We start from the raw sequence: 12,103 nt of genomic DNA on the forward strand, positions 1-12,103 counted from the left end.
TTGAAGCATTGAAGTATTTGTTGGTATTCACTTAGTTTAAAGATTGTGAAATATATTTGAAATGAGTTATGATTGAAAAACTATGATTGGAAAGGATTCTGATGAGAAAGTATAATATGATTTGATTTGATTCGATACCTTATATATTTGAAAGATCAAAGATTTGTTGTGTTTAAAATTATATGTTTTGAATTGGTTTGGAAGGCTCGTATTAGAAAACCGTAGTTAACGGCGGTTATGACGTTAACTTAGATGCATCTAACTCAGACCCCAGCTAGCAGGGGTGTTGCTAGCCTAACGTGTAGGCCACACGTTAGATCTGTTATTCTGTTAGGACACACGAGAGGAAAGGGCTACCCATTGAGGTGGAGCCGCCCAAGTGTGGACTTTTGATTTGATTTCTGTATGAGAACTCCCTTATTGATTCACTTATTATTATCAATTATTATTTTCTAATTAAAATTATTTTAATATGATGTTTATATGGTCTCATGTCGATTATAGATGTATTGTCTAGTCACTGAGTTGTAAAATTCACCCCATTTTTTCTAAAAACATTTTTCAGGAACAATTACTTGTCTATGTGAGACTCTCTATTCAAGATGTAACGATCTGCAATGAGTACTTATTCGTTGATGAATTCTTAGATGTATATATGCTCCATATAACACAGGCAGGGTCCAACCATTCTTAATTATTTTAATTTTTGTTAAAAATGTATAACTATTTATTTTAGAACTTGTAAAATATTTGTAACTTTCTTATTCAATTTATATTTGAGTATATAAGGCTTGCTATAGGATTATTTTCCTGAGCGCCGGTCATGGCTCATTTTGGGCTGTGACAAATTGGTATCAGAGCTTAGGTTTAATCTGTGTAATATGGAGCAAGTGTCCTATGGTAGAATCACAATTGTATAAGTAGAAGCACCCCTATTTATACAAATTGTGGCACTATCAAAGGCCTGTAGGAATGTCATCTTTGTCCTTTATGTCGTTGTTGTCTTCTGGTTGTTGTTATCCTGCGACTTCTGCCGCTTCTTGCCACTCTTTTCCTCTTCTTTGTATCCATCCTTGAGTTATCCTTTGGCAACTTTTCTTGAACTTGCTTTTTCAATGATTTCAGTTTTGGTTCCCGTTTGCGACTCTTTTATCTTTTAGTTAGTTCTACTCTTCCTCACTTTTGTGAATATTTGCTTTAATCTTCTCTATGACAAAACTGGGCTGTGACAAAACTGGTCATTAATACCACAGAAGGGTTGTAAAATACACCCAAAATACACCATATTAAAATAAGCACAAAGTATAGAATGCAAATACAACTATAAAACCATCATAAAAAATAACAAAAACCAGATTCATGAATCATAACTAAACAGAAACTAAAATTGATGGTTCTCAGTGGCTAAGAGAATGGGGGGTTGAATCTTAGCCCTTTTTTCTTAGTAACACTTGCTGGCCTTTTGAAATAACTTAAGGAGACTTTTTGCTTTTTGTCTCGTACCTAGCCATGAGAAATTTTCTTTTTATCTCGTAACCAGGTAAGAGATATTTTTCAGTTTTATCTCCTATGCAGCAGAAATAGAAATGGAGTAGAGGAGAGAGAGAGAATCACACCACGAAGTATCCTGGTTCAGCTGCCAAGTGCAATGCAGCCTACATCCAGTCTCCATCACAACAATGATGAAATTTCACTATAATCATCATGATTACATACACCAATTCTCCCGAGGAACTACCCTTCTTATCTGGGACAAGTCCAGAATCTATCCCTAATCCTGAACTTGACTTGGTCACCTACCAAGCTTTCAACTGCTAAATGCTAACCCAACTTGCAAGGAGATTCTCATAGAATCATGAAACACAACACAGATGTACAAAGGACCTCTAGGACATCTATGGCTTTTTCTTTTAATTTTGTATACTCTGCCTTTTTTCACTCTATGGCTTTTTCATACAAACCTCACTGTTTGTCTTTTTCCATGAGACTCAAGACAGACAAAACTAAACAGAAAAATACAACATGAAACACATTGAAGGAGAGGAACTTCTGTTAACTTGGGTAGCTATGAGAACTCTGTGCTTTTTGCTCTTTTCTCCTTGCTTCAAGCCCTGACTGTTCTCCCTTATTTATAGAAGGGGAAGCCTCTAAGGTTGAAACTCTTGAACCGAGCTAAACTTCTTCTTCTTCAAGCAAAAACCGGTTCGGCCAGAGAGAGAGGAGAGGAAACCGAATGTAAAACCCAACATGCAATTACCTCTGTGTCATCCCTTCTCACCAATCTTCATCAATTCGGGCCTTCCATCTTGACTTGCTCCCCAAGAAGGATTCCTGACCCTTGATGAGTCCTTGATGCTTGCAGCTCCTCCTGCTCTTATCTTTTGCCTCTTCCTCCACGTAGCTACAGTAGCTACCTCCTGTGGTGGTTGATCAAAAGTAGAGACGAGCCATGCTTCCAAGGGATCTTCTTCCTCTGACCGAGTTGGATTTCTTCCATTTTTGGGTATGGAGAGCTTGAGATTACTTCACCACATCTTACATTTTGTGGTAAAGATCTTAGCCACACCATACTGTAGATTTTCTTTTTCTTACCGCCATCATCACAATGGCTTCATGCTTGAGCCTAGCTTCACTGCTACAGTGCCATATCTCTGATAGCTTGCTATTTCTTCTTCTCTATGACATGACCGAAAGTGATGAGAGAAATGAGAGAGAAGAGAGAAAACTTTCAATATGATTTGATCAAAAGAATTAAATTGAATTAATTTCCACTTCCCTTTTGTTTAATAGCGTGTGTCATTAATGATGACAATCAAATCAATTGCTATTTCTCTCTCATGGTTCCAATGCAATTAAAGCAAGTTGAATAAATTTGAAATCCATCCAAAAAGAGAGTGAGGTAATCGAATTAAGCATGCAACCTTTGCTTTCTCTCTTTTTCAATTTCGGACCACACCCTTATTGGTCTAGCAAAGAATTTAATTTGGGCTTGTTAAACAAAATCTGGCCCAACTTTCACAATAATAATTCAGCCACATATTTAAAATATTTTCTTGCACAAGACTGATTATATTGGGCTTGTTTACCAAAATTTTGGCCCAATTATCACATCACTAATTCAGCCAGTTTATTTAAACATTAAGGCTGAAAATTCACTTCATGTTGGGCTTGTTATTTTCGGCCCAAAACAAAATTTGCACACAAAATTATTAATCATTATATGTGAATTTAAAATTTAAATTAATAATTTTGCAATTAATTATTTTAATAATGTTTGATCATCATCAAATTAATTTGAAGTTTTCCAAACTCATCAAAAATAATTCAACTAAAAGAATAAGACAATTCACCCTCCGTCAGATGAAAAGTCATAAACTGTAAATACACCCAAACTTTTCTAAAATACACCCAAATATTCCTAATCTACACCCGAACGTCTGATATAAAATGAACAAAATTATATCAATTCTAATAAAAATTAGTACATTAGATTCAATTCAAACAAGAAAGAATTAACAGCAAATTTCGCAGGCAATGTTCACGCATTAGCTACACAATAAAAAACTACTAACTGTATTCAAATTCAGATTCAATTACTAACTAAAACTAAATCACACCTCAAGAATTTCATTGGATTCAGTTTCAAAATTCACTTCACTCTGTTTCATCTGACAATCTGAAGTTGAATCATCTATTATCTTCAAAAACGATTTCAGAGCTTGATGTCAAAAAATAATGGAAATCAAGAATAACAAAGAAAGAAAACAGAGAGAGAAAAGCACGTAAATGAAGAAAGAGAAAGCAGAGAGAAACGCACGTAAATGACGAAGGAAAAGGCAGAGAGAAACTCACGAAAGAGATCGAAGAGAGAAGGCAAGAAATTCGAAAAAGAAAACGAAATCTTTTCAAAAAAAGAAGTTATATATTCGCGCGTTGATTGAGTTAAAAATCTGTTAGAAGCGCGTGGAACATATGTACATAACAAACGTGTTTGAGCGTAATATTAATTAGAGGACTTGTAAGACTTGTATAGCAAAATCACTTGTACGTAGAGATTAATCCTTTTGTTAAATGGAGTGCAGTTAGAGCGTAAAAGATTTCACTAATTAATATGCAAATGGTGGTGTAGAAAGTAATAAATTCCATAAAAATGATGTAATTTCATAATTTATTGAGTTAATATTGCATGTACTTATGAAAATAGATTTGCTTTCTACAATTTGCTTCCGGCATTTTTTACAAGTTGTCCCTAGTGAATTTCTTTTTTAAAAAATTTAAATATTAAAAAGACAATTTGTCCCTAGCTAATTACATTTTAATTTTTCTTTTAAAAATACAATTCCCTCTCACAAAATTAATTTTTGATCCCAATGGATTGTTTTGTTAGAATTAAAGCGTTTTGTTTTACTCGTTATGTTGTGTACTTTCACACTTTTACTTCAATCCAAAAATGAACTTGAACAATCTTCACTGCAAATTTATTCTTGGACCACCAAAATATAATGGAATACCTTGAATAAAGAATTGGTACGTATGCAAAAACTAAATTAAAGAACAAATTCTTTACTTCTCTATATGGCAGTATTCACTTTGTCATGCCTCACATTTTTCTTTTTGTCATTTCTATATATTTTACCATTTTCTTTCACTCCTTCGCTAGCTAAATTCGGCATCTACATAATCATTTAGAAGTGATATTTCAAATAATTTTCATCATCCAAGTTGAATCTGGTGGGTGCTACTCTAGGGTTTGCACATACATATCATCCACATTGAATTGGACACAGTTTTGGACAATAATATCATTATTACTGCTCTCTTAGCTTGTCTATTCCAACGTATACCAGGTAAACGAGTGCACAAATTTATATTGTGTATTACAAATTTCCTTCATTCTTGTCCAACATAAATGTCATAAGCTGCACATGCATAAGATACACATGCTGCTAATTACATCAATTTTTTTTCTTCTGAAGATGGAAACTTAACTAAGATAAAGATTTAGCTAGCTGGCAAGCCAATAAGTTAAACAAAATTGCTATATTAGCCATTTTAATGTATATTTTATATTTTAAAAGATATTTTATACTTATAACAAATTTTAATGATATCTAACATAATTATAAATTAAAACATACGTAAAAAAGCCATTGGCTAAATAATTTGGTTATAGAGTAAAAAGAGGTGTTTTGGCTGAAAATGGGAGAACTTAGTGTATTTACATATGGATAGACGTTAGTGTTAGTGTTAGTGTTAGTGTTAGGGCACTGGTTATCGGAGTGGAGGGTGTTCCCTACATGTAGGTAGGCCTGCAACTAACACACCCCCGTGTGATGCTGCTACAGTTTTGGAACCCAGCAACAACCTGCACTGCTTCACGGGTTCCACAACAACACACCCCCTGCGTGTTGACTGTTCTCTATCTCGTCGCCACGTCAACACGCCCCGTGTGTGTTGACGGGGAGCTGCCACGCCGCCAAACTTGCTCAGCCATTACGCTCCCAGCGTGTTGAATCTGACACCATCCTCGGCCAAACACCTCCTTCACCCATATTCGGCCAATACACCAACAAAAGTTCCATAAAAAAAATAATTTCTGAAAGCGATCTTCACCAGATTATTTTGTGGGAGTAATTTCATGTTTTTATTATTTTCGCTTTTTCAAAAAAGACATATTGAAAAATAAATTTGGTAATATATATTTATGCACAAATAAGAGTTTACAACTATCATCACCTTGATATGTATATATATATATTATTATAGATATGGAAAATGAGGATCATGTAGCTATAGAGTTTGAAGCTATGCTGGAGAAGGCACACCCTCTGTTTTCAAACAAAAGCTGCTGCATTCTTGTACCCCACGATATCCGGCAAACCAATGAAGATGCATACACCCCCATGGTTGTTTCTGTTGGCCCTCTTCATCATCGAAATCCAAGGGTTTTAAGCATGGAAAGCCACAAGCAGGTTTATTACAGACATTTCATTAAAAGATCCAAGGCAAGTTTGACCGATCTGATGAGTTGTGTAAGAGAGTTGGAACCACAAATCCGTGCATGTTACTATGAGAACATCGATTTTGTTGGGAATAAGACACCATTCCCCCTTGAGAAAACACTTTTGACAGAGAAATAAAATAGACACAATCACAACACAAGAATTTAACGTGAAAACTCCAATTACCGGAGAAAACCACGGCCGTTGTCAAATGACAACCAGAGAATATCACTATGTGAAAATTATTACAACACATAGACTTTTTTCTCTCTAACACCGGTACCCCAGTACACCCACACTCTCTCAAAGCAAATATCTAACTACACCTCACAACACTCTCTAATCAAAGAGTACAGAGAAAAAGAAAAATCAGATACAAGCTTAAAGTGTTTTCGACTGGTACAAAAACAAATGGAGAACTTAGCCTCATATTTATAGCCTAGGCCACCCACTCCATTTGCTATCCTAAGCAATGTGGGACTAATTCAATCAAATCCTAACAATCTCCACCTTGATTGAAATAGTCACAAATCTTCAGCTTCCATTGTCAACACCGATAATTCTTTGCTGCCATTGTTTATACCGACAATCATAGTTCAGAGAACTATCATACTCCACCATGAAAGTATACTCACTTGGAATTAGACCACTCCAAGCATTTCACCTTGGTACAGATCGAAACCTTGCTGAAAATTCATGGTGCAACTTCCAAATTGGCTTTTCCTGGAAGTTCTTCAGTCATCGACCTAACTCCGCCACACACCTTGCATCTCAACGCCAACCAATGCCCGTGTGCAATTGTGGACCCGATTGCCACAACTTATCCTTATCCATGGCAGTGCGGTAATACCATGAGGATACTTCTTGTCTTCTAGAGAACATCATCTTCTCTCATAGAGAGAGCAATATTGCAAGTATCAGATTGAGAGTCTTTTTCTGAAACCGCATTACCTGGACAATTTCTCTTTACATGCTCAGGCTTTCCACATTTCCAGCATGTTACACTCCTTCCACGATTTCCTTTTCCATAATTGTCACTTCTAGCTACAAGCGCCAAATCTGATGAAGTGCTACCCTCATTTTTCATTCTTCTTTCTTCAGCAATGAGCTTACTGGCAACTTCTTCAAAATTCAGAGTTTTCTTCCCATACATTAAAATAGGTTTGATATACTCATAGGAAGAGGGAAGAGACAATATGAACCTCAGTGCCTTATCTTCATCATCAATTTTCACTCCAATTGCCTCTAATTCAGAGACAATACCATTGATAACACTAAGATGGTTGGAGATTTTCACATTGTGATCCATGCGTAGATTATGGAACTGCTCCTTCAATAACAACCGATTTGAGATGCCCTTTGCCTGATACAACCCTTCGAGTTTATCCCAAAGTTCCTTGGCTGTTTTCATTCCTTGCACATTTGCAAGAACATTCTTAGCCAAACACAGGCGAATAGCACTTGTAGCTCTCAAATCTAGTTCCTCCCATTCTTCATCCTTCATACCAGAGATCTTCTCCTTCAATGCCTTGTGCAAACCTGATTGTATCAACACATCCTTGACTTGTATTTGCCACAAGTCAAAATTGATTCTTCCATCAAATTTCTCTATTTCAAGCTTCACAGCACTTGAATATCCTGACATTGTTGCAACCGTATACTGGAATAGTATAACTCAACTGTAGACCGTGCACTAGGAAGGGTCCCCAGGAAAGAGAGGTGGGTCACAATGGACACACTTAAATACCAAGTCTTTCCTTAGCCAGAACCTATCCAAACTGCACTCTCACAGTGTCACACTGCCTTCCAGCAACAACAACAGCAACCAAAGATCAACCTCAAGCCACAGGACAAAATTCTTTTCTGATGTGGAAGGTCAGACTAGGCTGCAACCACAGAGCATACTAAGAATAAATCCCACCGAACCGAAGCTCTGATACCACTTGTTGGGAATAAGACACCATTCTCCCTTGAGAAAACACCGTTGACAGAGAAATAAAATAGACACAATCACAACACAAGAATTTAACGTGGAAACTCCAATTACCGGAGAAAAACCACGGCCGTTGTCAAATGACAACCAGAGAATATCACTATGTGAAAATTGTTACAACACATAGACTTCTTTCTCTCTAACACCGGCACCCCAGTACACCCACACTCTCTCAAAGCAAATATCTAACTACACCTCACAACACTCTCTAATCAAAGAGTACAGAGGAAAAGAAAAATCAGATACAAGCTTAAAGTGTTTTCGACTGGTGTAAAAACAAATGGAGAACTTAGCCTCATATTTATAGCTTAGGCCACCCACTCCATTTGCTATCATAAGCAATGTGGGACTAATTCAATCAAATCCTAACAGATCTCACAGTAGATGAATTCGTGAAGTTGATATTGGTAGATTGTGGTTTCGTATTTGAGCTTTTCCTCCGATATGATGAGGGGACGACGGAGGATGATGTTATCTTCTCAAAATCATGGCTGCAGCTTCGGCTATCCTATGATTTGTTGTTACTCGAGAATCAACTTCCTCTTTTTGTTTTCGTGAAGCTATACAATCTTGCTTTTGCTTCTTCCGATGGTGACGATGAATTCCCTTCGTTTATGGATCTTTCTTACAGTTATTTCTCAGCTGAAAATAATGTCAATGACCAAATAGTGCACTTCACTGATTTGTGTAGATACTGCATTTTAAAACAACAACGACCTTGTGAAAGAAAACATAAACACTTAGTTCTTGGTCACAGTGCATCTGAGTTACTTGAAGCAGGACTGAAGTTTCAAGTAGTAAATAAATCAAGTCCTATTGACATACTAGACTTGAAATTTGAACATGGTGTTCTTACAATCCCGCATATTACTGTAGATGATTTCACTGAAGTTTGGTTGAGGAATATTGTGGCTTTGGAACAGTGTCACTATCCTGATGAACACTACATCACTGACTATGTTAACTTCCTCAAACAACTTGTCAACTCAAACAGGGATGCGGATGTCCTCATCAAAGCTGGAATAATTCAGAGTGATGTAAGTGGTAGTGACATTTCAGTGGCTAAGCTATTTAGAGACGTTGATAAACATATTCTATTGGAAAATTATAATGTTAATTATCTCCAAATTTGTGATGATTTGAATGCTTATTATAAACATCCTTGCAACACTAAAATGGCAACCCTGAGACGCGATTATTTCCCCACTCCATGGAAGACAGCAGCTTCTATTGCTGGAATTATATTGCTCCTCCTTTCTGTTATTCAGACCGTATGTTCTATTCTCCAAGTTAAATAAGTAGTAGCCACAAAAAAAGGCAGGCTATTCATGAGCTTCTGAAGGTGGTTGATTCAATAATCTACTTAGAATTGAGGTGTCTTAGTTAATAGAGGAATGCTAGGGGGCAACAATTTTGGTGATTTGTAACTATCAATTGGTCATCAATAGTGTTTTTAATGGTGTGAGATTAGATTTAATGGTGGAAGATCACTCACTTTTATTTTGATGGTTAAGTGCTGGCAAAAAAATACAAAAGTTGCTGGCCTCTAGATTTTTCCTAGTTAATATATTATTGCCAAGACTCCATGGCATATTTTAATTTCTATTCTTTCATTAATTTAATTAACAGTGTATAATATATGTGACAACTCTTTTAATCTGAGCTTTGTAAATTGTAATTGATATATATTATTGTTGCGTTCCATATTGTCAATAATATATAATAATAACATTAAGAAGATTTAACTAGAAAAAAAAAAAACACTACCAAAGTGATTAGAGAAACAAATAAGGTGAAAAAAAAACACTACCAACAAATAAACATGCACTCATATAGAGTAGAGATAGGAAACATAAATAAAACAACAAAAAGAGAAATGGTCATTATATTTGCTTTATTTTTACTACGACTTAATAATAAATTGTTTACACCAAGAATTTTCAACTTTTGATTTTATCATAAAAAAGAAAAAAATTCCATGAGACCAAATCATGCTAAAATTTTATTATTATTTTTTCTCAAATTAAACATATCAGAATAAATTAATAATTTAATTAATTTCTTCTGCCTTTCAAATTTTAACTGAATTTTTCTGAAGTTGTAAAAATCAAATAAGTACTTAGTAACAGAGTTCGTCAGCTTCAACAGTTTTCTTGGTTAGTATATAGTATTTTAGAATAGTTGGAGCCTTAATCTAACAATTGAGATTAAATATTTTATTTCATTTTGTTAAAGAGAATTATATATCATTAGATATTTGTGTAAAACTATTTGGTGAAATTGTGTTGTGTACTCTCACAATAGTGCTTTTTTATTTCCATCCCAAAATGAGTTCCAACAATCTTCATGCAAATTTATCCGATCCTTGGACCACCAAAATGCAAGGGAATAGCTTGAATAAACTAAATTAAAGAACTAATTCTTTACTTCAATTCTATATGGTATGTAGTACAGTATTCTCTTTTTCATGCCAGCCTCTCGTTTTATTTATTTATTTATTTATTTATTTTTGTCATTTAAGTACCATATTTTCATCATCCGCATTGAATTGCACATTGATATCATTAGTTCATTACCGCGCGCTCCTTTGTATATTTCAACATACGAGGTAAACAATACGATGGAAATACGTGTTTTTCTCTAATTTAATATCTAATAGCTACTAGTTAGCCTCCCACGTTCTATATTGACTTGTTTTTAAATAGTTCTCGGATATATTCTTTGATTATTTTTCAATATGATATTTAGACACAAAATTTCATTTAAATTAATAATTTGATGCTTTTAATAAGGATATATCAAATTCTATCACGTGGAGTGATTTTTCTATTCTTTTAAAATATATTAATAAGTGTATTGATTTTGTTTTCCAAATTGTGCTCCGTTAGTCGTGAGTCATAGTTTTATTTTATTTTATTTTTTTTTGTTAACATACACTTCTAAAAAGCGTGCAAAATCTAAAATTAAATATAATTCATATGTGCATTTTTTTTTTATTAATTTGTGTGTAAATTTTATGTAAGATAAATACATATTAATCTAATGAGAATGTTAAAAGGTCAATATTTTTTAGCCAACAAATTATAACTTAAATGACATAGTTTTTCCATATTCATTTAGAGGTTGTAGGTTCGAATCTTCCTATCTTTGATAAAAAAAAATCAATATTTTAAGTATAAAAAAGTTGTATTTGAATACAAGATGAAAATAAATTAAATAAAAAAAAGTTGAGAAGAAAAGATTTTTAAATTTGTTTTCATTCTTATCCAATATATATATGTCACAAGTGTACCAACACAATGTTTACTTCTGATGAACTGAGAAATTAAACTTGAATAACAAGTTCAAGATTTAGCTAGCCAATTTTATAATAAAATCTTCACGCATGCATGGTTTTTATGAATATTATTGCCTATTCATATAAAGATAATTTTATATAAAAATAATAATTAATAATTATTAGATAATTTAATATATTTAATTATTATCTTTACATAAAATATTACTTATATATTAAATAAAAAATATTATAAAGCCATCAAAATTTATTATTTTTTGTTATCACTTAATTATCGATTTAATTTCTATAGTCTAATTTTTTTAGTCTAGTAATCAAATAATATAATTTATCCCATACGTTGAACATTAACGATTAAATAATGAATAAAAATAATAAATTATGATAATCTCGTAACATTTTTCTTCAATCATTTCTAAACTTCTTTCTTTCTTTTTTTTTTTCTTTTTTTTTCTTGTGCACAAGCATAGATATATGGAGAATGATATAGCTATCGAGGTTGAAGAAATGCTGAAGAAGGCACAACCTTTATTTACAACCAAGGAGTGTTAACACCGGTTAGTAACAGTATAACACACTTTACTGATCTGCTTAGATACTTCATCTTGCCACCATCTCATAAAAGACCTTTAAGAAACGTCCTTGGTCACACTGCATTTGAGTTAGTTGAAGCAAGACTGAAGTTCCAAGTAAATAAATCAAGTCATGGCTGCATACTTGACTTGGAATTTGAGCATGGTGTCCTTAAAATTCAAAGAAATAATTGATGAAAGCCATGCATGAAGATTCAAAGTATTAAGATAGAGAATT

General features: G+C 33.9%; 1 protein-coding gene across 1 annotated transcript; it reads left to right on the plus strand.

The window, feature by feature from the left end:
- The first annotated feature begins 5,768 nt into the window (after positions 1–5,768).
- Positions 5,769–9,293, plus strand: LOC110264618 (UPF0481 protein At3g47200-like). The gene is made up of 2 exons (XM_088493351.1): positions 5,769–6,076; positions 8,363–9,293. Exons 1-2 carry the CDS (start codon positions 5,769–5,771, stop codon positions 9,291–9,293), a joined length of 1,239 nt encoding a protein of 412 aa, XP_088349477.1.
- Positions 9,294–12,103: the final 2,810 nt, after the last annotated feature.

This window comes from Arachis ipaensis, chromosome B7 (genome assembly GCF_059453495.1).
Source record: "Arachis ipaensis isolate K30076 ecotype BB chromosome B7, ASM5945349v1, whole genome shotgun sequence".
NCBI lineage: Eukaryota > Viridiplantae > Streptophyta > Magnoliopsida > Fabales > Fabaceae > Arachis > Arachis ipaensis.